At 38.3% G+C, this 26,412-nt stretch overlaps 1 protein-coding gene across 1 annotated transcript; it reads right to left on the bottom strand.

The window, feature by feature from the left end:
• Nucleotides 1-5,717: 5,717 nt before the first annotated feature.
• LOC140227065 (4-hydroxyphenylpyruvate dioxygenase-like) lies at nucleotides 5,718-24,793 on the bottom strand. The gene is made up of 13 exons (XM_072307496.1): nucleotides 24,743-24,793; nucleotides 24,621-24,647; nucleotides 24,369-24,431; nucleotides 21,240-21,344; nucleotides 19,621-19,672; nucleotides 18,491-18,573; nucleotides 16,483-16,572; nucleotides 15,467-15,570; nucleotides 11,124-11,201; nucleotides 10,174-10,336; nucleotides 9,194-9,382; nucleotides 7,752-7,874; nucleotides 5,718-6,042 (listed from the first exon to the last, which is right to left on the bottom strand). The coding sequence occupies exons 1-13, from the start codon at nucleotides 24,743-24,745 to the stop codon at nucleotides 5,968-5,970; spliced, it is 1,155 nt and encodes a 384-aa protein (XP_072163597.1). The 5' UTR covers nucleotides 24,746-24,793; the 3' UTR covers nucleotides 5,718-5,967.
• Nucleotides 24,794-26,412: the final 1,619 nt, after the last annotated feature.

Raw genomic sequence — 26,412 nt, 5'->3', positions numbered from 1 at the left:
AACCCGATTGTCATCAAATAAACTTTCAATTCCTCTCAAAATGGTTTGCTCTGTACTATTCCATAAGTGTTTTTTTTTGTATCTCTCAAAAAGTTAAAAGTCCAATTCTCATCTTCACCAATAATGTACCATCCCTTTAATGTCCTATTCTGATTCACTGTCGCCATGGTGATCGCAAAACTTCAACGTGGGTCCCACTAGTACATTATACTGTGGTAAACCTCTTCAACTGATCAAAAACTGAACCTTGAACCTTGTCGTTATCTTAGGGTCTAATCTTATATTCAGTGATTGACCTGTCACACCCTTCCCTGGAAAGGGGGGGGGGGGGAGCGTGGATGAGGAGGAAAAATGACTGGGAATTTGGCGTGTTGGTATGCTAGTATGGGTCCCTATCATACCTTTTTCTGTAAAATAATGACAATTATACTCAAACAGTAACACCGCAAAGTCCTACAGATATCGCTGGAATGTGCGATGCAAGGTTAGACATTGTTTTTGGTAATCAGTAATCAGTATTCATGAAGGAGGGGCAAATATCACAAAATCATTTTCAATGTAATCTCTTCAAGCAAAACACTTTGTTTATAAACATGCACACGGCGCACGCTGTCATCTGTTTTCTGGTATGTTACAGCATATTGATAGCACATCATCTACACTGAACAAGGATGATGACATAGCAGGTCAACATATATTCCAGTAATATTATAGCAATGTAATCCCATACTGTCTTGCTCAACAAATTCATCTGTGTTGAATTTATGCATGTTCTCTTCCTTTGTTCTACTTTCATGAGTATTCTTATGTCTGTATGTGAAACTTCTATGTCATCGTCCTTGTTCACTGTGATCGATGTGTTATGATTTTCTAGAAGAAACTCTTGTTTCTTATCCCATTCACTATAAATTTGTTAACTCTGTATCCAGTGTATCAATTATTCATAGATGTTCAAATGAAAAAGTCTGAAAATCAGTTTTCTTTTAAATGAAGTGATAGAACCTATAACAATGAGAAAGCTTGCCCTAGGCTTGCCTGACATAGCAATAATTAAGACGTCTAAAGTGAGTCTTAAGTATGGAAATGTGACGAGTATGTAAGGATGGATTTAAAAGAGCACCCATCATATTTGAAACATAGGTAAAATAAGCTGTTCAAAGAAACGATCGGACCCAGATGCGTGGACACGACGCGACGGAAGGCCATGGCATCACGGGCACAGACGTAGATGGCGCTAATAATTACAACCCAGCATCAGCATTATTTTCTTCTAGCATCGGGATCGCTGCCAAATATCTTTCGGACTTTTCACGTCAAATTGAATGGACCAACCCAGCCGCTCATTCCAGGCCACCGATGTCGACACTTTGCACTCTAGTACACAGTACAGAGATCAATATTGACCACAAAGGTAGATCCTTGGACTAACTTTGTCGATGATGGCGCTATATAATAACGACAGTCACTGACGACAGTTTGCTTGATTGCAACGAATTCAGTACAGACAACTGCAAAAAACAAAAAACAAAACAAAACAAAACAAAACAAAACAAAACAAAAAACAAATGTAAAATGGCAGAGAACATCATTTTCATTCTCGGAATAAAAATCCTTGACTGCCTGCGGCCTTTTTTTTACTGTGGCACACAAAAATGTGTTTAAATGGTTGTGTAGATATTTTGCGAATGAATATCTGAACTGATGTATATACCTGAAAATGTAATGTATCATCCATTAGGCGGAAGGAGTTTTCAATTCAATTCAATTCAATTTAATTCAGATATATTTGTTCAAGTCAGATTAATCACAAAATATAGGGCTGCATTTACATGGCACACGATAGCCAACAGTAGGGACGGCATATCCCGAGAAGTTACACAGAACACGTAACTTGTATTAGGATGCTTTGATATAACAGTGTGAATGAAATTGATACATGTACAAGAATTACATACACACACACACACACACACACACACACACACACACACACACACACACACACACACACACACACACACACACACACAATTGAATAGAACAAGAAAAGAAGGTGAAGATGATTAACAAACAAAAAGCAAGATACATGTTCACAGACTTCTAATCTTCTTCTTTTTTTCATAGTTGGAACAGACCTCAATTTCTTTTCAAATGAAAGCAAAACAAGAACAAAACCCCCCAAAAAAGCAAAAACGACCAAACAACCAACCAGCCAAAGGCAATTAGTCTTCATGTCATCACCTCACATAATTGCACAAATAAAAAGTACCACATATTGCATACATAAATACACTGCACACATAATACAGTCACAGATATCCCCGGGCAGATCTGATACCACATAATAAAACTGCCATCACACAAACACACACATACACACACATTACATGCATGCACTGACCAGTTATCAGTTATGCATTAGTCTGGTTTCCAGACCCTTTGCCAACTTTGGTCCGTTCCACAAAATGAGCCCTCCGCCACCTTTGCCAAAGACAAAGCATCTCAGACCATCCAGCTCACAGGCAGATGGTCTTCACGCCAGACTAGGTATGCTTTGGTCTTTCATTTGAAATGGAGCGAGATCAAGTGACGTGGCTCCATGTACATCACACAAACAGATATCTTTCTCAAGAACATGAACTTTATTGGTTACTTCAGTCTCTATGTGTACACACAGATTTTTATTCCCACGTAACCTGGACCATCCAGGACAAAAGAGAAACTTTTTGCCAATCCGCACTCATTACAAGTGGCTGAAGCTGATAGGCATGTAATACTGTAATAATACTCAGGAAGATTGTCACACTACATTATAAGCAAACAACAAACTCAAATACGTCCCAAAGACATTGCATTTGACCCAAGCCACATATGAAATAAGAACAGGAAGAACAATAGGTGATGAAGTCACAAAACTCCAATGTGATCTGACCACTTCTACCTACAAAGGGTAGTTCACACTACATGTATATGAATTATCCTTGTCATGATACCAGAGTGGCTAACCAACAAAATAAAATCCTATGATGAAGAGTCCTAGGTGCTTATAAATGACTTCATACAAGATTTGCAACAAGTTAACACCTAAAAAAAAATTTCCCTGTCACCCAATCACGCATACTAGCTCACTGATCCTTTTACACTACCATTTGTGTCAAGAAACCTCAACACGTTTGTGGTAGATGCTAGGTATTGGTAAAATATTGTAAAACAGATATGGATTTCCTCACTTACCCAGCTGCTCTCAAAAACTTTTAATATAATTCTTAAGGGCAGCTAGAGACTGTTGAAAAATTGTTCCTAGAATTTGATACTTTCTACAATGACAAACAAGATTAATCCTTGACACCAAAAAAAAAAAAATATCAAAGTCTTAAACACCAAGAAATATTCAGATGGACCTATGAAACACTTGGCTTAATGGGATCTCTTCACAAATGAAGCGATACATTTTTTTGATGAACGCATTTCTATCAGAATATCATGATCCACCCCCGAAGCACAGTCATTGGGAATTCATTTGCTTTAACATTACATAAATATGTTACAGTACTGATTTTGGTGATTTGTAAAGCAGGAATCATTTCAAGGGAAATTAAGGTTGAAACTGGACCAAAATGGGCAGGTTGGCACTTTCTTTGGCATGGCAAACGTTGAGTGAAATGATTTGCTTCCTTCGATCTAATTAGGGTTCAAACATTACACACTTCAGTCAATCAAACTGATGATGCTTCAGTTTTGGCCCAAAAGAATACATGACACCATCTAGGCAAACACTCTGATAAAAGAACATGTAAGAAGCAGAGAAACAAAGGGTAACAATTCAGAAAGAAATGTGAAAGATAGAATGACTGAACGCTTGAAATGTTATACAGCAGATTAACGAGACAGTAAACTGATATTGCAGAATGTCACTACACAACACATGAAAAGGAAATAACTTGAGGGCACAGCTTTGAAGTGTATGCCAGACCAAGGAGGTGTGCCTCTTTATTTAAACAGTTTCAGCCCAAGGGAAATCAATACTACAGTTGCTAACTACAGAAAAAAGGTGATATTTTTCTAGGAATATATGAGCAGAAAACTGAAGAATTACCAAGAAAGTATGTGTACAGGACTTGCTGCCTGATCAAAAGACAGAAAATTCCTTACCCAGAAAAAAAGAAAAAAAGAAAAAAAGAAAAAAAGAAAAAGAAAAAACAACATAAACAGCACAAAAGAAAACCTTTCTCTTTTTGCACTTTGCCTGCACTCATCTCGAAAGGCAAGCTAGTCAGCCATCAACTAAAAACTACACTTGTAAACTAAACTAAAATAAAAAAGATATATGACTTAGAATGAGATAAAGAACTACTGATAACAATTTCTCTTGTATTTCAGTAACAGGCTAAGTTCAGTGGGCTAAAACATGAACAAACGTGCAGTTTTGAAAGCAAATGAATGAACAATCAGTGTTCTCAAACACTTCTGAATACATGTGGAAGAAGCCGAAGAAGGAGAATAATTATATTGCAAAACACTACAACAGCAAAAACTCATAAACTGTAAACTTGTACATGATGCAATGCAGAGATCACCGATACTAGTAGATTGTTCTATTCAGTGGCAAACACTACTGTGAGGGAGACAGATCATTTCCACACACAGCAAATATTGGGTGCACAAAATGACCAAGAAATTACATGTCATAATCAAATAAGACCTTTATGTTCTAACCTCTTCAATCTAAGATTATAATTACTTGATTTTGGTTAGCATGTGAAACCAAAATCATATAACATGAGTATGCTGTCTGCCTATTACGATAATATGTTGTTCTAGTTTAATCTGTTCAGTGCTCAATTTGTTACATAATGCCTACTGAGTGGGCTGGGAGAGCACTGGAATTATTCTAGATACATGTATCATTACATGTCTATTTCTCTTTGCCCAGACCATACAGAAGTGAATCAATTGTGAATAACACACAGGAGAAACTGACAAGAAAACTGACTTATCATCATTAACTCACTACCTGGGGGGCATTTCATGAAGGAACTTGTCGGATAAAATATCTGACAAGTCAATTATATCCGACAAGTTTTGAGAAATTCTTTAGTCTGATTGGCTGATTTCTCTGAACTTGTCGGATATAATTGACTTGTCGGACATTTTATTCGACAAGTTCCTTCATGAAATGCCCCCCAGGTCATTCTTTGAGAAACTACCTGCAAGTAAACTGGTGCCAGTTACTAACCATGATTACTACTGTACCAGTCTAACACAGAGTGTGAGGGCACATAGTTTGAAAAACTTGCATATAATAATATGTCACAAAGAGAGTTAGTCTGAAACAAAAAGAGCAACGACATATCATGAATGCAAGAACTTACAAATGGTACAACCATGAATGCATTCTATGTTCCATGAAGCAGCTGCTAATCATCAGCCTTCAGGTTCTAGGAACCTTCAATCAGATAATTATCAATCAATTTGAGAGATCAGATGCAAAGTTCACTCGAGTGAACCAGTCATGAAAATGAAGGGGGAATAAAATACACTTTTTAAAGTTAACATTGATAACTCTTTCCATGAATATGTACATATATGACCATAATATATACCCATTAAAATCTCTGCGGCATTTCATGCACTTGGCCTATTGAGGCACATTGAGAGCTGCTAAACATGTCTTATGATTGTGCACACACACACACACACCCACACAGGCACACACATATACATACACACACACACTAAATGGGATTCCATGATACAGCCAATCAGAGTGTGGCAGCCATTAATGAAGCTATGCACCCAAAAGTGAGAAGGGAAGAGGTGAAGAACAAAATGGAAAGGTGAAACGGGAGAGCACAGTGCTATCATGCTGTGTGTAGTGCCATGACAACACCTCACGCCACCATCTCGCTGTGATGACAGATGTGTTGGATACTGGCATCCCTCGGCTAGTTGGGGGCGCTCTTCTTCCTACAGGTTGCCTCTCTCCGCTTGGTCTTGCTCGATGGCTTCAAACAGGGACTTGAAGTTCCCAGCACCAAATCCCTAGCATTGGAAATAGAGCCAAATTCATGATAAAAACATTAATACAGAATATTATTGAATTGATACATCCCCCAACCTTCAAGGCAGGATAAACATACTGTATAAGCTGTTATTTACTTGTACAGATATCTCTGTACAGATCACGGACATTTATGCGAGACGTTGTTTTTGCGAGTTGACACCGAGGCTCATCGCAAGTGCACTATTAGCCCAGGGTATGGCAACATTCTTGCGTGTTGTTAAATTTGTGGTTAAGCAGTGATTCGCAAAATTCACAAAAATAACAGCCTATACAGTACCTGGATATATACTGTAGCTGTCACACAATGGCAGAATTTCAGAAGGGCAGTGTAAACCTAATCCCGGATTGTGCAAATTTCCACCTAGGAAACCATACCACACATCAACTGTACAGTAACAGACATCCCATACTGAACGCACATTGACACAGGCTTGTGCAATGTACTCCTACCATACTTTTACTTTCATCCATGGAGTGAATTGGAACCAGGGATTTGACTTAAACTGCATCTGTGAAATTGGACTAATAGTCATTGATACAGCTTGAGCAGAGTAATGATAGAGGAAATCACATTTGTGATAAAACAGAAATCACTCTCATATAACAATGTATGATATAAAAAACAACAACAAAACAATGCAGAAAGAGTAGTCTCAGTGACAGACTGAAGCTATACAAGATGAAACATTCATGACAAAAGAGTCAAATATTACTCCATGTCTGACTGGCCCTAACTGAAATTCCATTCCTTGTTCTCACTGACTTAATGAAATATAGAGATTGAAAAAAAAAATCTAATATTAGAGTTGGCATAAAAATCTGATTATTTAGAAAATCAAACTGCAATGAAATTTGAAAGTTTCACAAGTTACAAAAAAAAGAAACCTTCAGTTGCAACCACATATACAATATCAAATTAGCATATGCCAATCTGAAAGATATTGTGTGAAAATACATTGAAATTGTAACATTTGTTAAGTTTCTTTGTGTGTGTCTAACATATTATTAATTCTTGTTTGCTCTACAAGGTAATCTGGAACAAGGAGTGGTATCTCACTTGATTTTCTGGTTTACCTACTGCTAATTAGTCAATATTAGACCTTTCTCCTAGGTTGAGTTGGAATTACTAATTCCTTTTGATGGACACTTCACACATACTTTGTTGTGACAAGTTTCATTACCTTTTTTTTTTTTTCCTGCAGACAATATCACTGCAACTGATTGGCTAATTGCCCTTCATTGACTTAAATAAATCTGTCAGTCAGCTGCATGAATAAAACAACAAGACAAGTGAATCATTAAAATTTGAATATCACTGCAGCCTATTGCAGAGCAGAGCTCAACAGAGCTCAATTCATTATAGACTCGCAGCACACAGACGGAGGGGTTAGACCACTGACTGATCTCTGGAGGAAGTATCTAGATATCTCATTGACCAGTCGCTTTGAAGACACTGCGCCGCCATCTTACGACAAACATCGTCCATACATACGTGTATGGAGCTAACGACATCACATGATCTTGGTCACAGTCTTTGTTAGAAAATGTGTGCAAATCCCTATAGAATGTGCTTTGCAAGGTGGCGGCACAGTGGCTTCACTTGTTTGTACAGTGTGAATAGGCCAGTCAGATATCCAGATACCTCCAATAGAGATCAGTGGGTATAAAAGACAGGGCTTGTTATTACCTGATGATTCTTGCGCTGGATCACTTCCAGGAAGACAGTGGGACGATCCTGGACAGGTTTGGTGAAGATCTGGAGAAGGTAGCCATTGTCATCGTAGTCCACCAGAATGTGCAGCTTTTGCAGCTGTGTGTAAGTGTGTGTGTGTGTGGTGTGGGGGGGGGGGGGGGGAGAAATGGGTGGGGTAGGGAAGACAATCAAGAGTTAATAATGATGACCATGATAATAATGCTTTCAAGAATAATAACAGGTAATACACTGATGTTTAAACAGCACATTTCTTGAACACGAATAATTGTGTTTACCATAATGATATTGTCATAACCTCAAAACACCAGAACGAAAACCCCTGAAATTGTCTTTCTTTCTTTTTGAAAACAAGGAAAAGTAGAAATTATGCGGTGCGTAATATATGTCCCCGCCGGAAGTAGCATTTTGTAGCAAAATATACAATATAGGTAAAAAATCAAGGTCAAAGGTCAAAGGTCAAAATTCAGTGTAGAAGTTTTGAAGCCCTCACCTAGTGCCATCACATAAAGCAAACGGAATCAAAATCGGGTTAGAAATGGCGAAGGAGTAGCATTTTGTAGCCAATGTACAATATAGGTCAAAAATCAAGGTCAAAGGTCAAAGAAGTCAAAGGTCAAAATTCTGTGTAGAAGTTTTGAAGCCCTCATCTATTGCCATCACATAAAGCAAACAGAATCGAAATCGGGTTAGAAATGGCGAAGGAGTAGCATTTTGTAGCAAAATGTACAATACAGGTTAAAAATCAAGGTCAAAGGTCAAAATTCTGTGTAGAAGTTTTGAAGCCCTCACCTAGTGCCATCACATAAAGCAAACGGAATCAAAATCGGGTTAGAAATGGCGAAGGAGTAGCATTTTGTAGCAAAATGTACAAGATAGGTCAAAGGTCAAGGTCAAAGGTCACAACTGAAATTTTGTGTAGAGGTTTCAAAGCTCCCATGTAGTGCTATCATATAAAGCAAACAGAATCAAAATTGGCTCATAAATGACAGAGAAGTAGCAAATTGAACATTTTGATCACACATGGACGCACACAAGTCACACATACACACACACATACACACGGACACACACACGTAAGGAGCCCGTTTCATAGTCCCCTGCTCGAACTCGTTCAGCGGGGACAATAAACACTGAGGATGATGAGTGGAGTTTCTATAGCAGTGTATCCTACACTGTGTGTCCATAAAATAAGAAACTGCATTCACTCACCAGTCTTTATTATTACATGTGGTATCTGCAGCACAGTGGTGTCCATGGCAGAGAGCTATTCATTATTACTAGTAGTGCAAGCAGCATGGTGTAGAAAGTATTGTATACACAGCATTGTGTATACAGCATGGTATGCAAAGCACTGGTCAGATCCACTGCTGCATATGCTATTTAAAGAGAAACCCCAAGAGGTGTGTGTAACTCACCACATCCAGGCTTTCGGTAACTTGGACCTTGGAGGACTTGAGCCGTTCTCTCAGGTTGGTGTAGTAGGTGTTGGGGATGGTGAGGAACTGCATCCCACGCTCCTTCAGCGCTATGATGGCATTGATGATGTCTGATGTGTGTAGGGCAATGTGCTGCACTCCAGCGGTGCCGTAATAGTCCACGTATTCCTGGTAGAGCAACCAAGATTTATCTCATCACACATGAACATTTGTATGTGAGTTAAAACCACCTTACAGAAATGGTTCAAACTGTACTCTGGGTATATGGCATATCGTGGATCCTCCAAAGTCACAAGGTGTAGTAGAGTTTAAAAAACAAACAAACAACAATTAAAAAAAAAGAATAAGATACAAACAGAAAGGTACCCGGAGAAGGTTTTTGATGTGTGTCTGTTACAGTTATTGTTTACAATTAGGAGCAGTGATTTAAAAAATATTTGAGTTATCACGTTTGATGCATATTTGTAATAAAGCCTACAATAAAAGGAGAGATCACTATTTTTCTCAATAAACCATAACTGTAGACGATTTATTCTCGAAACAATTTTATTAAAAAACTATTGTTCATGTTTTGTATATTCAACAATATTTAACATTGATTATACTGATCAGAATTTTTACATTGGTTGTTTCTAGCCCTAAATCACATTCTAGAACTATTTTGATGCACGAAAGCTGGATTTTTGTTTCATCTGCAAATAGTAAATAATGCCTTTACAACAGTACCCTTGCTCTCTCCTACGGTTTTATTGCCCGAGGTGAGGAATTTTTTTCTTCGAACAGTGTCCCGACATTGAAGGGGTAAGGTCTGTTAAAACAGGGCTTTATATAACTATCCTCAACATATGGAAGGGGGGGGGGGATGAATGATAACATTATGTAACAGTGAGAAACTGCAGAGAGTGAAGCGTTTGTACAAATTTGAGAGCTAAAAAAAGAGTGGCCGACAGGAATTTTACCTGTATCTGGCTCTTCCGTTTGCCACTGGCTGGTTCGTTGATCGGCAACTTGATGGTCTCTTCAAAGTTTGTGACGACGACTGATCGGAGGGCACTGTACGATGTGTGGATCTGGGAATCGTCCACGGACCAAAATCGATGGAACATCAGGTTCTGCACATACCTGAAAGAGGTTGGAGACATTGTGAGAAAAATAATTCTGATAGTATTACCTCATTTGTCCTTAAAAGTGTATTCACTGTTATGTGCTCACTGCTCTTCAAGATGGCTCTGAAATTTTTATGGCCCAAGCACTGTCAGGTAGCTATGTTTGATATCTGTGTGAAGAGCGACATATTGGATTAATAAAACCTTGTCCAAGAATGCTAGCACTGAGCTGGATTTGAACTCGGGACCTGCTGTATGTCAAATCTAGAGCCTTGTTCACTAAACTACAGTGCTCCCACCAAAGAAAACATGCAATGGAGTACATGAGTTCAATTATTCTGACTGAGGGAAAAGAAATTTAAAGTGTTCTTGTTCCTCTGGGAGACTGTTGCTACCACACAGGCTTCCAGTCAGAAGGCAATCCTACATTACCCCAGGTTAACACGATGATTACCAGCGCATTTATTATGTGCACCACAGCACCAAAAAATTTTGCAAAACAGTAGAAGCACAATCATGATCAAAACTCTACAATGGAGCAACTTTTTTTTTTTCACATCAGAGCACCATATCTTTGCCTGATTTTGGCAGATTTTTTCATCATACATTAGTGTATTTATTTATTTACTTATTTATTTATTTATTTATTTATTTATTTATTCATTCATTTCTTTATTTACTTATTTATTTATGTATTTATCTATCTAATTATCTATTTCATTCATTCATGTATTTATTTTTTTTTATTTCTTTCTTTCTTTGTTGTTGTTGTTTTTGTTTTTGTTTTTGGTTTGGCAGCTTACCAGTCAACGACGTTGTCCATCTCCAGGTCTGGCTGGTTGCCAACGATGTGATCGATGCATTCGATGTTAGAGGCAGGACTGAAAGAGAGTGACAGAGACTGGTGATAATCCCATCACTACAGGCTGACCTTTGACCTGCCACTCAAGGGTCCGAATTCACGAAGGTGGTACAAATGAAACCATGGTTTAAACCATGGACAAAAACTGTGGAGTGCCAAGTGTCGCACGGAATATTTCGTTACGAAATTGGTCATTTCGTCGACAAAATGACCGTTTCGTTAACGAAATTATCATTTCGTGGACGAAGTGTTCATTTAGTTACCAAACGTTGTCATTTCGTTACAAAATAATAATTTCATTGACGAAATGACTGATTTCGTAACAAAATATTCCATGCGACACTTGGCGCTCCATAGATTTTGTCCATGGTTTAAACCATGGTTTCATTTGTACCACCTTCGTGAATTCGGGCCAAGAAGTACAGTACTACAGCTTCCCTCTACAAATATGTCAACATATCATTATTCTAAATATTGCTGTCTCCCTCTATCACTGCCAAGCGTGTTGTCTCTGGCTGAAATGTTTGGGCAGTACAGTTCTGCATGATATTGCCAGAGTGACCGTCATCCTGCTTGATACTGCCATTCAGTGAGTGACATTCCGATCTTGCCTTAAAGGGATTGTATAGTACATTTTGTATTGGTGGAGATGAGAATTGGGCTTTTAACTTTTTTGTGAGATCCCAAGAAACCACTTATGAAATAGTACAGGGCATACCATTTTAAGAGGAATTCAAAGTTTATTAGATGAAAATCGGTTTGGAATTGCTGAGACATCCAAAAACAAAGTAAAACAAAGCGATCCTAATAAGAGGTGGCTCCCGCTTTTTATTACGAATGCTCTTTTGGGATATCTCAGCTATTTCAAAACCGAGTTTCATCAAATAAATGTTGAATCCCTCTTGGAATTACATGCTCTTTCATATTTCATGAGAGGTTTCTCATTACGTATCTCACCAAAAATATTAGAAACCTACAGTTAGGTCTCAACCAAAACTATATCCACCCTTAAAAATCAGTTACCTGGTACATTTGTATAACCGTTGTGTTTGAAACTATAATGTTTGTAATGTTGAGGGTGCAGACCCCTTTACAAAGTGTATGAACAATATTTGTGACGACCGATTGCCATATTGGACCAAATAGAACCCACAAGCAAAGTACACCATAACTCATCGAGTTATTTGTCATTATTAGTGTCTATGTAACAATAACTACTTTTGTTTTTGTTAAATGTCTTCCCACAGTTGCACATATTGTCAAGTGGTGTCTATTTTTGTTTGTGTGGTCGAGTTTTAAGTTTTTAGTTCGTCTGATACATGTATTGTACAACGTGAAAATAGCAATGCTGACTTTACTTCTACATAACGAGGGACTATATCACTTATCCTCTGCCATTTCAGTAGGTGTGCTCTTACTTCATTCCTAATTGAAACAATTGACTTAACATCGTATTATCTTTTTTCCCATGATACACAGATAGAACATTTTCAAGTCCACAGGCCCACACCTATTTGTGATACTGAATGAGAACAATAGGGTATTGTAATACATGGCTGCTTCATGGATTTATGTCCTTGGTAAGGTACATTCAAAGCATTTATGACTACTCTTGAAATGAAGGGGGGGGGTTGCATATGTATTCAACGTTAGTTGACTTTGCATGTAAAAACAAAAATAAAAGCAAGACTATGCATGTATGTTTAGACTTTGCACTGGTTCTAAACATCAGGCCATGATTTGCACAAAGGTGGTTTAAGAAAAAAAAAAAAAAATGATACCAGCACATTTTTGCTGGCAGGCTGTCTCGCTGACACCATGCTATATTAAAAAGCCATTCTGTGGTGGAGAGTTAGCTCGTAAAATACTCTTTTGAATATTATGATGCCTGAATCTATCTATGCACCATGTTGAGAAAATGAACAGTTTGCAGTCATGCGCGACATGGCACTCGGGGTCACACAGCAGTCACCTGCTGTGATTATCAAGCCACTAAACTGACTGTAAACTGCCCTTGCCAGTTCAGTTGTTGTATACAGAATGTGGGAGATGGTTTCCACTGGCTCCTATGCTGTGTGTATTCAAGTGTTGCCTTTTTTCTGTCACTGTAGTGTCTTTTTTTTTCTCCTTCTTCAATCTGCACTTGTTTCTTTGTGCATGTTTAGTTTACACAATGTATGATTTGTGTATTTTCATATTCTATGTGCACATGTGTACGGTATGTATGGGTAATTAAGTAATAACACCTCATAAGCTTCTATGTACCAGGGAACTAATGTCTTCTAAACGGAACAGTTTCAATAGACTTTGTTTTTATTTCTTCATCAAATCAAATTACTTTACATTCATTTTGTTTCTTCTGATTGTACATGGAAATCATATATAAAGTTTATAGTCCAGTGGCCAACACGCGGTATAACAACCATTCATAGTATGAATGCTTTGATTCAAATGCAAGAGATCTATGGCAGTTTGAGGAAAAATTGGGGGAAAATCATGATGAAGTTTGCGACTGTTTCACTATACCAAAGTTACCTATCATGGTATTTACTATTTACCAAAATGGCGCTGTTCTGGTCATGTGACTATGTAATACTTATTGCTTAAATAAGTCCAATAAGAGTAACATTTCATTCATGCCCCTGCTGAAAATACCTTGAAGATATCATGTTGCATCGGGACAACATCCCAAACATTAGAAGTCAAATCCTTCACACAGTTGCATGCTCGAGCAAACACTATTCAGTAGTTGTTGAGGATTTTGTGTGTGTGTGTGTGTGTGTGTTTTTTCTTTTAAATGTGCAAAAGACCCAACAGATTCTATCTGCCTATTAAACTGGTAAGCCTCAAGATTTTCTATCCATGCCCTAACATGAAGTTGTGGTTATGTGACAAGGAAGGCTATAAAACTGTCACAGACTGCCAGCAAAACAATACTAGTAATGAAAAGGTGTGTGACATAGCAATGCACAATGAAACTATTTCAACTGTAAAGCTGCTCATTTTTACATGTCTTGTCATGAATATTGCAGAGAGACATGTCAAATGCAGGTTACCCTGTTCCCCTTACATATATGTAAGGTGGGTCACTGTATTGGCAATAATCCTGCATATACCAGCATTCTATCCATTCTGAAAGAAAAAAAAATACTGGTATGTACCAGTCACTTTCCCAAATAGCAATGGCAGACACTGAAGTAAGAGTGGGGAACTCCAAGTCATCCAAGGAATACATTTTCTGCTTTGTGTGTGTGTGTGTGTGTGTGTGTGTGTGTTTGTTTGTGTGTAGGTGTGTTCCCCCCCCCCCCCCCCCATTTAGATATATACATGATGACCTACACGTAGGCTACTTGCTATTCTCATATATAGTAATTACAATTGAACAACAATATTCATAGAGCTATGCATTTTTCCCACATGTCCTTGCTGTTTAAGGTCCCGTCACATGAGTGTGAACACGTGTGTGAATGCCCAATGAATGCAAAATGAATTTGAAAATTTGAGGATACATTTAAATCTGTTGCTAATACTAGAAAGTCAGGCATTTCATGAATTTTAATACTAGAATAGTTTTTAACAAGTTTGATGTTCTTTATATTCACTACATTGTAGCTCTTCATAGGTATTTGCAGAGATACACTGCAGCCAATCTTAATTTTGAACATGTCAAAAATTTCCAGTGTATCTCTGTGAATCCCTACGAGTAATGAATACTAAGAATCTAAAACATGTTACAAACTATTCAAGTCTTAGCGATGGACGTGAACATATCTTCACTTTTTCTTTTTCATTGGGCATTCGCACTAGTGTGACGGGGCCTTTCCAAAATGTTTGCAGAGCTTTACCAACATATGTATCAGCAGCCCACACCACATGATGATCCACAGATACACTCACACTCTTATACACACAACACACACACACACACACACACACACACACATACACATGTATGCACACAAATTCTCAGACACTTTTGGTTCTGATGCCTGTCATTAGGATCTGATACATATAACGAGGACTTTCATTGCAAAATGGATTAAGCACCATTTTTAAACATTTCAAAGTGTGTCTATCTTCAAATAGAGCAAAATAAAACTGTTCCAATGACACCTCACTTGTAACATAAGAATATCCCATTTCATGTTATTATTTTCTTTGTGTTTTAGCAGCTTGAACAACAGATATCTCAACTTAACAAGAATGGAGTTAGCTTGTTGTGCATTAAAACTCTTCATATTTAGAAGTGTATCCAAAAACCAAAACAGAATGACGGATACTCACAGTGTTTTTAGCAGAGGGTCTTGGTATAGAGGCTGCTTGTAACCAGGTAGAAAGAGGCCACTGAAGCCCTTTCTCTCAATGAAAGTGTGCACAGTCTCCCCATACTGTAGGATAAGAAATGAATGGGGGAAGGGGATGGCAAAGTAGGTCACATTCAACAAAATGAGATGCAAAAATGGGCATGGAATGGGATGAATGAATAAAAAAAAAAAATCAACAAAATGGTGAATTTTCATTTGGTACCCCAGGGTACCAAATACTGCATCATATAGCATGGCAATGACCTCCAAGTTACTAGACACTCAAAGACCCTCAACACCAAACAAAATATCCATATTCTCTCCTGTGAAAATATTTGAGATCAGTAGCAAAACTCCTCACATGTGTTTTGATGTGGGTAAGTGAATATCAACCACTACTTATCAAAATGTACAGAAGGAAAGATATCATATACCCCACAGAAAATAGAAGACTACAGTGTCCAATTTCAAATAGCTTACTGTCATGGTGCAAACCTTGGAATAATCTATGTAATCATGTCATTTAAATACTTCAGACACAGCAAACAAAATATATAAACAAAAAAAAATGAATTGGTATCCACGTCATATGCACTGATTGAGTGATAGCGCTTAAAACCATTGCACAAAAAGAAGGTAGTCACAGTACGTGACAGCAATGCTCACAGGCATTCTTTAATTAATTTTGAGTAATTGTTCAGTACTCACTGCATGCTACATAATTGTATAAAGATTAGAACCAGCACTGGCTGTCAGGGGGAAGCTTGCTGGTCCAATGGATAAGACGCCTGTCCAGTGAGCAGGAAATTGTTGGTTTGAATGAAGTCCGAGTATGTATGTCTACGATGTTTTTTTTTTTTTTTTACTTCATGGCTACTACTAAAACACTGATTAATTCAATGCTTTTTCTTTTACATTGATGTGAGGGCACTTTGTCAATCAGTTACGATTAAAACAACTCAACGTAAGAATTTCATCAATTTGAAGACATCTCACCGTGCTGACTTGGGCATACAAGACTGCTCCTGTCTCATCTTCTTCCTCCCAGGGTTCTTTGAGCACCTTTGCACCCCTCTCCTTGGCTTTCTACATGGGAAGCAGACAGGAGGAACACAGTTTAGTCTCACTGTCACAATGCCACAGCTGACAGCGCTATGACAAAACAGACACCCTTCCAGGCAGCTTTTTCCTACGCCCTCCTCCCCTCCGCAATGTTATGCTGCAGCTCTATTACCAAGTTTTTCATATATCTCACACTTAAATTTTTTTGGACCATGAGATCAAACATATCATGAATATCTGCATCAAAGTTAGCAGTGTCACAAAAACTCGTTGAAGTTGCCCTCTATTCTCTGATTAAGCATCCTGGTCATATTTTGATGAGTTACATCTGAGAGGTGATAAAATCCATATCATGCCACGAGAAAAATCAAATCCTTCCTCAGAGGTCATTATCAACAACTAAACATAAGTTCTTTGGAAGATTTCTGACTTTTCCTATAAATGTTAACAAAATGTCATCATAACATTTGCATGAAATTTCCAACAGACAGACATGCAGACAGACAAAGAACAAACACTGGCAGAAAACAGAAAAACAAAATATCCATGGTGGAGGTAAATCCGGGAGTGAAAAAAGAAATCAAAAAGCCATTTGAAGGAAACTTTCTAGGACTGAATAAACAGCAGCAGACAGCCCAAGATAGCTGTTGGTACAGATGTACCTAGATAACTACACAAAATTTTCGGAAGGCAAATAAAGGCTCGTAAATTGTTGGCAATATTCACTGACAGCTGTAAGATAACACCACTGTCTTGAGAAAAAGTTCAGATGTTGCAGACCTAAATTCCCAGCAGTCACTGCAGTGCAGTGCACACATAGAAATTTCATATACTGCAATTACAGTGAACATGATCCGTGCTAATTTACAGCAGTTCAGATCCCAGTGGTATAAAATGGTTCTTTGAATTCTGGCCATAGATACGAAATTCAAAGATTTGTATATTGTGAGCTGTTGTGTGTACATGTATGTGTTTGTTGCTGTTTTTTCCCCCACCGTATTTGTTCATTTGCAAGTAATTGTTTACAATCACATGCAAACCGCATGATTCTTGGTGTACATAGTACATACAATTGTACATGTATCATTCACTGGCATGCGATTGGTACTAAGATTCACATGTTAAAGAACTGAATGACAGAAAAGTACCAGTAATTCTGATACATAATTGATATCCCCTTCTGTGCCATCAACATGTATACATTTGTATGATGGAAAGAAGTACTTTGATTATTGCAATAAATGCTGCTGCTTCCAAAGTTATCCAAACAATAGTAAGTACACTGCTTCAAGAGCTTTGATATTAGCAGGTGGCAGACCATGGTGCATAAAGGGTAACATACTCAATGAAAGATTTGAGGGCAATTGCACTAAATCTGGTTGTCAAAGAATTGACATGAACAGACAATTCCTTTCACGATAAGATGCTTTCACCAAATTTACCAAAGCACTCCCACATACAAGCACTTATAGTACGGTACACCCAAGGTAAAGTGTATACATATATGTTTAATAGGACATTTTACACAGTGCATCAAAATGGTATGAAAACTATAATACCCAAACACATGTGAGCTGACAACTTTTAACTCTAGCTTTTACGCTGTGCTTTTGATCTTCTGATGGTGATGATCTCTGATGGTGATTCTATGTACACTATCTGAAACTGCAAACTTTAATCAAAGCAGTGAATGCATCCATCCCCTCTCTAGCTGATCGATCACAACTTAAACAAATCAGTTGCTTCAATACGTGTACTTTGGTAATACAATATGCAATGCTGGTAATCATGCTGTATCTTCCTTTAGAGAGAGAGACACAAGAAACCAAAAAGTCCACCTAACTAAGCGTCAAACACAAAATCTAATATGGTAAATCAAGCCAAACTGTCATGAACAACAACAAAAAAAAAGACATGAGAAAACCAACAAAAGTCTACATACTTCGACAATTGCGGCCAGATTTTCCACTTCAAAGGCAATATCCTTCACACCATCCCCATGGACCTGTAGATGGCGACCCATCTCTGGAGAAAGAAAACAAGCCACAGAAGACCATCAATTTTTTGCTTTATTAGATGAATAGATATAGACCTAGCTGTAAATATAAGAAGGAACAATGGAGGGGATACAAAGAGGCATAAAGCACAATTTATTTTCTTCCAAATGCATTTGAGTTTTGTTTGTTTTTTGTTTTCTTAAATCACAGGTTCTTTTCATGTCAAAGCACATAAAATGGATGTTTTATGAAATACAATGTATTTATAAATTCTCTCTCTCTCTCTCTCTCTCTCTCATTGCTTCTTTTTTTTTTTAAATCTAAGTCATTTTGAGGTAATTCAAATTTCCTATTGGGTGTATTGGCTTGGTATTGTAAAATAAAGCATGTCCACAAGAATAGTATGATCCAATAAGGATGTTTAATATACTTTTGTAGTATAAACTTGTGATGTCAAATGTCTATTGAACTTTGATAAAGAAATTGATATTTACCACTGACATAGGTACACACTGAAACACACATGTTAAATACACTGCTTTGTGTGTACTCGAACATTCAGAATAATTTTGGGGTGTTGTGGTTTGAAAAAATACTTGATGTAAACAAATGACTACATACACTGTAATACATATATACAAGAACATTGCATCCAAAATCATGTGATCAATGAACACTAGCACACATACAAAAGCTAATATGATTTTTTTCTTCTTTTTGTGATCTTTAGTGTTCTACTTAAAAACAACATATTAAAGGTGTTTTGATAAAGGTGTTTTTTCAAAGAGCTCTCATGCCTGATGCACAAGCCATACATAATGCATGTTCTCTCTTTCATCCCCCCCCCCCCCCCCCCCCCGCTTCTTATCACTCTCTCCCTATTTACCTTCCTATCTACAGTGTTATGGTATATCTATTGTATCTATCTCTATTGACAATGACAACGGCAGGGGGCAATACACAGACAATGATTACACTGAAGAGGCTACCCTGGCTAGCCAAGATAAATATCAAACACACCCATCCACACACCCACACACACACACACAGCATAAAAACAACTTTAAGTGTCTACCTTCAGAGACAGCTCCAGAGGGGTTGAGTGGAGAATGGAAGGCAAATATGGCCTGGTGTTGGAAGAAAAACAGTAACATAAATGTGCCATCAACAAATTTTTCAATTCTGCTTTTGAGGATTTTTCTTGATCTTCTAATTCTTATTGCAGATTATACAACTGATGTGCTTATAACTGCAGTAATCAGACAATCTTCAGCTAATCAGTAATACATTTTCCTTTTAATCAAAACAGCATCAAGTCATGCTTAAAAATACAGAAGCAAACAAAACAAACAAAATGAAACTATGTCTTGAGGCAATCAAATATCTCTCTGTTAAGCTAACTGTTACAGAAAGTAATTTCAAAAGGTTCCATGGATGATGAATTGCATGTAGGGGAAGTGTGGGAGAGTTGAGCCACTTTTTACATTTAGTGATATTGTTCAATAACTATACACAATTTATGGATTATTCGTTCGCTGGTATATACTACAACTATTCAGGCATATTATGATAGCCCAATAAGACACCTAGCACAAACAACTTGGGGGTGACACTTCAACAAAAATATTTTGCAAAATGGCTCAAGTCTCCCTTGATGTGGTGAGAGTTGAGCCACGGGGTTGGGAGAGTTGAGCCACTATGCTATAGGCCCTACATATCATATTAAGAAATTCAGGCTTATAAAAGAAAATGACTGTGGAAACCTATCTAAGGAAGGCTGGTGTAATGGTGATAGAGGGGGCGGGGCGTCTGTTTGACTTACGGGTCATCGGATAGATAATGTGGATGTTGTTGGGGTCCACCTACGATCACATGATCAGGATTTCTAGATGCACCCTGATTGGATTTGCGTAGTAAGTCAACTGTTGTTGTTAGGGAGAAGAAACCGCCCGTAGGGCGTCACCCCTGGCGAGAACACCACATACCTTTCCAATATTCCTCACCTCATCCAATTGCAGACCCGTTTCTTTGACCAAAAAATGACACTCATTGAGCCACTTGAAGGGAGGGTTGAGCCACTTGAGGGCTGAGCCATTGGAATACAGGGTTTAGCCATGGCACAACTCTCCCTCGACACGTTGGCACAACTCTCCCCACAGTCGCCATTTAAACTAAACCCTCAAAACCTACGAAAGTGACCACACCAAACATGTTGAAATTTGCTGAAAGAAACAAATGATATACAGACTATCTGCTACTCCAACTGATTCGCACTTATCCTCTACCATAGGTGTGAGAGAAAACCATATATCTGACAAGTGGACATTCACTTTTGGTGACCAAAAATGGTTTTTCTTTGAATATTTTGTCATGCTTCGTCCAATGTCGCTGCCTCATACACTGGTATAAAGTTAATCATAGGCATGAACAAGAAATGGCATCAGCTGACTACTGCCAGTCACTATGAAGATGTGAGGTGGCCTGGATCAACTCTCCCAGTGGCTCAACTCTCCCACACTTCCCCTACATGTATTTCACTGGAGCAAGCCTCATGGCCTCTGTATCAAAATGAGGGATCTATTGTAGTGGTAATGGGTGGGACTAAGCAACATTTTTTTGTTTTGTTTTTTTAATTCATTTTACGTGTACATCTATGCAAAGTGGCCGGGGAGCAAGAATCAAGTGCATCTGTACCTTTCCTTGACGCACAACATGAGTGCAGACTTCCCTACTCCCAGTCTGCAAGCCTCTGTAAGCATAGGGCTGGAAGCCCATTCGAACACAGTAGAACGTGGACGCCTGTGGGGAGAAAAGACACAGAGTCGTATCGACACCATAAACAGGAAGACTTCATATTTACTGGTAGTCATTAAATGGAATGAGCTTCTGAACCTAGAACTAAACCTTTGTAAACTTTAAAAAGAGCTCTGCAAGGCTTGAAGACAGAGAGAGAGAGAGAGAGAGTGAGAGAGAGAGAGAGAGAGAGAAATGTGTCTGGCTAACCTGCCCCTGGAAAATAAAGAACATTGCAAATTGATAAATAAGATTATGTGATCACCAACGTGTTTGCATATCTAGAAACATCACCACTCTGGAAAGAATTTATGTTGCCTGCATTCATTACTTTGACAGTAATATTTTTGGTGATGTTTATCATTACAACTAATCTGACATTTGGGCAAAACTTTGTCTCTGATATTCATCCCAGTTTCCTATTTGCACACAAATTAATGTGTTGTTTGTTATATTTTATTTAATTTTTTATTTATTCACCTATCTTGAGTGAGGTTAACCTGGAGCTCAGTAACCAGTTTGGAGTTACTGTAAAAGTGGATATTTTCGTGCGACTAATTTTTCACGTTTAGCCAGGTAAAAAGAGTTTCATGTGTTTTTAATTCCATGGACACAAGACCTTAACTACTGGAACATATGGCAAGCAAAAATATTTGCGTGCTTTTATTTTCGTGCTAGTTACTGGTTGCGCAAAATGTGCACAAATTTCAACACGGTGAAAATTTCCACTTTTACAGTACCATTACTCATGGTGCACATGGGTACAAGTGACCTTTCTTTTTCTCAGATGGTTGGGCACTTCACTCGTTGTAGGCTTGCCTGACGTTACAATCTATGGAATTCATCACTCATATCAAACAAGGGACAAATGTGCACATAGACCAGGTGACAAGAATGGTCCATAAATTTATGCTTGAGGAAGCATTATTTTGTGATTTTGCACTGAATGTATCAACAATTTCTTTTTCTGTTAATATTGCCAATATACATTGCATAACTTTCACTGTCAGATGGATGTGCTAGCAAGCACCATTTATACTGAAATTGGACAACTTGAATTTTACAATCATTACATCATAGATGCTTATCTCATTGAATTAAAAAAACCTACATGTGCATGCTGTGTTGGTACAAGTGACCCTTTTTCTGCTCATGTGCAAAGGGGAATCCCAAACTGGCTTATGTTTACCCCCTCCCAAAAAAGGCTAATTTAACACAAAAGACTGAATCATGTGCAGATCATTAAGACACAGACAATCTTTATTCCTTACCTGTAACAACCTGTGTGAGGATCAGCTACTTAATAGATAAGATACCACACATTGTATACAAGATACAAGGTAGGCCTACTTTATTGTCTGTTTAAATGAATACATGTTACAAAGAAATTTGCCCTCCACTGGCATAACAAAGAAGAAGAAAAAAACCCCATACATTGTACATATAATTATAATATATGATATGTATCAAAAACTGACAAAGGCATTGCAAAGACAGTGTCTTGATTAGTATAAGAAATATCTGTAAGTACGTGTACTATAAGAATCAATGGTTCTAGCACACACACACACACACGCACAGGCAAATATATTGTATTTATACTCTGCTAGGTTTACCGTTAGCAATACCTTTTTTTTCTACCTAGAAAGTGCTGATTTTGAGTCTTACGCTCTACATACATGTATGTGTCTGTGAATTGAAGGTCTGTATGAGAGTCTTTTGTTCACATCACCCAAATATAGTTGTAAACATACATGGATTTACATGATGTAAGGTAAAGCTCAGATCACATTATTTGCATCACAGGTACCGCAGGAAATCAAAGTTTGGCCACAAATTTAACAACATGCGAAAATGGAGTGAACAGAGAGGCATTGGTGCACATACGATAGCCTCAGTGTCAAACTGCAAAAATAACATCTTGCAAAAACATCTGTGACCTCTTACCATGTAATTTAAAAAAAAAAAAAAATCTGCATGCAAAAATAACAGCTTTTACAGTTAATGACACTTCTGAACTGTGGGGCAAATGGCAGTTATTTCTCCTCGAGCAGTTGTCACAGGTTTGCTTGTTCTTAGTTTTTCTATTTTTCTCTCCCTCATTTGTCACTCCCAATGAGGGAGTAGAGGAGAGATCAACCTAGAAATATCCATTACCGTGCAACAGAGGTGTATCCCCAAGCTTGTTAAACTATACCCTGATGGATCTGCATACCGCAGGGAACACAAACACACACAAAAAATTAAAACAAATAAAAAAGTGTGTCCAGCAGAGTAAAAAAAAAAAAAATAAAAAAAATCAGCAACCTACGGTACATGAAATTACTGTCTGCAATCCCTTGGTGACAACTGTAGCAATATAAATTTTGGTTCATATTAAAGGCGTATCTTATCAATTTGTCACACATGCATCGTTTTACTTTAAAATCATAGGATAGTCATACCTGTACTTGTCCATATTGCATAGGCCTTAGTAAACGGTGTTAAAAAAAAACAAAAACAAACAAACAAACAAACAAACTTCCAGGCTTGCTGTCTCTCTACTGGGCCCCTACATTGCTGACATTCTGACAGTAATGTATGTGTTGCAACTGAGAAATAGACAGCTAGCACAGACAGGTACCAAATGGTGCATGGTGATGTGCGTGAGAAATTAACCGTTTCAGCACAAGACTTTTTTAATACAAGTGGGCAAAAAATCTCACTCTAAGCACTGTCCAGTACAGTGATAAACCACACCTGGGTCTTTGCCAAGCCCCCAGACACACCACCCATGGCGACCAATCAGCGCTGCGTACTACTTGAAGCCCCGTCACACTACAACGTAAGATTAGGCTAGAGTTACATTGCGTGCTCGCCGGTAGAGGCCGAGGAGGTGTGAGCAATGCAATGCCACACCACCACCATCGTACGTACATGTACGGTAGATACATTACAAGCTGTGTCGATGTAATCAATGTCTTGACAATTTACGCACAATCTGAGTACGTTTCTGTACATGATACATACAAAATCACGATCAAAACTCACCTGTAGAGCATTTCCAACCCAGAAGCTCACGTGATGAAACGCAACGAATCTGCCAGCATCCGGCTGTAACGAGAACCATGCATGCAAAACAGTGAATTCAAGGAAGGTTGGCTGTGCTGTGTCGTAAAGCCTAGCCCTAGGCTCTTCATGTCAGCGGTGTACTACTGTACTACCGGTACATAACACGCAACACGACGAAAGAGAATGAACGAAAACGAAGTTCGGCGGGTAAAAGAATCTGTTTTAACTCACCTTGGGACCCTTGTTCTCGTAGGTAGTCTGTGAGGGAGAGAGAAGAAAGAAAAGATTTATGACTACAGTATTCATCACTACTTCAGAAACACAGGAACCGGTGCAAAAGGTCATTTATTTACCATTCTTTAGCAGTCCGTCAGCCACTGATCCTCAGAGTCGAGCGGTTGTCGTATTTTGTCAACGCCGATACATAGCGCGATATGCGTACATCCACGTGCACTGACTACAGTGCATTACGTACGGACACACATGTGATACGATGGGGATCGCATGTCAGCATAGCAGTGATGATGTGGAGTGTAAAATCGCGTGCGCGTGACTTGGGGAAGCGAATCGTGCGCTTGAAGCACGATTTGTAATACAAGTGCACCGGTGCAATGTGCGTGAAAGTCACTGCACGGATCCGGAGCGCAATGCGAGAGGGAGACTAGGGAGAGAGAGGGGGAGAGGGAGAGAGAGAGAGAGAAAAAAAAATGAAGATTTCTTTACCATGCGTGGTATGTCATTATGGATTATGCCCGTTATTCCGAATTAAATCCGAAAATGGAGTACTGATAGTAACAGTACTCCATAAAGGTTATAAACACTCTAAGCAGGAGCGGATCTAGGACTTCCGTAAAGGGGGGGGGGGGGGGGGGCGGTGAGCCCCTGCTAGATCCGCCACTAAGTTTCGTCATTCCAAAACACACAAATTCCTTGAATCTAGAGGTTCGTTAATCCGAAAATGAAAAAAAAAAAGGTTCGTTAATCCGAAAATGAAAAAAAAAAAAGGTTCGTTAATCAAGAATATTTGTGGTGTTTGATTAAGAGGCGATCACACATCGCCGGTTTAGATGGCCGTTCGGCAATTTGCCGTGCTCCGCAAAGACCGTGTTCACACCGTACACAAACCCTTGTCATCCGTCATTCATCCGCCATAAACCCCGAGAACCGCGGGGAACCGCCAGAAAAAAAAAAAAAAAAAAAATTAAACATGTTTACTCGTGACAGTCTGAAATGGACCGTGTTCAAAACGTCGTTCACCGTGTAAAGAACGGCATCCTCCGTGTTTGCACCGCAAGATCCATGATAATACCGTGTTAACACCGCCATAACCTTTCACGCAAAAACAAATGTTGAACTTACAGAGAATAATGCCTCCGGCGACACTCCGTGGCGGAGCAATAAAAAACAACGGGGAAAAAAGCAAAGATGAACTCATAATACAAGATCTGGTAAATATATTGAATGCTAAAGCTTGATTCCTTTTTTTAATATTTCAACACATAGAATAACAAAGAAAGGTTAATGTTCAAAAAGTTGGTACGTTTTGTAGGTATGTTGAATAGCACATCAGTTACAGTTAAAGGTGTGTTCCTGATTTTGTTAAAACTTAACAGCTTAAAAGACGGCCAGCTGTAAGTTATACACAGAAGACTTATGTAAATATGTTGGGTTCTGCTTTCGTGATCAAATATGCCTTTTTGTAAGATTGCATGTTGATATACATATGTTGAAACTTGAAGAGAGTAGAGGGAAAAGTGATGTTGAAACTTGAAAAAAAAAAAAACTTCCATTATTATGGCACGTGAACCTATAAATAAACAGGAAACTATGTAGATATACTGTATTCTTCTTTGATATGTATGTCCTTTCATAGTCTGTTGTTAGAGATAATAGTTTGTGAGAACTTAATTAAGAAAGAGAACAAAAAGAGATGTTGAAACAAGCAAGTATTATTGTACGGTTCATCACTATAAACCTGCAAATGAACAGGAAACTTTGAAAACTATGTTGGATTCTGCTTTGG

Source organism: Diadema setosum, chromosome 4 (genome assembly GCF_964275005.1).
Source record: "Diadema setosum chromosome 4, eeDiaSeto1, whole genome shotgun sequence".
NCBI lineage: Eukaryota > Metazoa > Echinodermata > Echinoidea > Diadematoida > Diadematidae > Diadema > Diadema setosum.
Note: the sequence above shows the minus strand (reverse complement) of the source record. Positions and strands in the feature narration are given on the sequence as shown.

Excerpts from the sequence above, each read along its gene's own strand:
- LOC140227065 (XM_072307496.1), bottom strand. Across the intron at positions 11,202-15,466 it reads GACCCTCTGCTAAAAACACT|TCCTGCCTCTAACATCGAAT; the intron begins GTGAGTATCCGT and ends ACTCTCTTTCAG. Across the intron at positions 7,875-9,193 it reads TTACCGAAAGCCTGGATGTG|CTGCAAAAGCTGCACATTCT; the intron begins GTGAGTTACACA and ends ACTTACACACAG.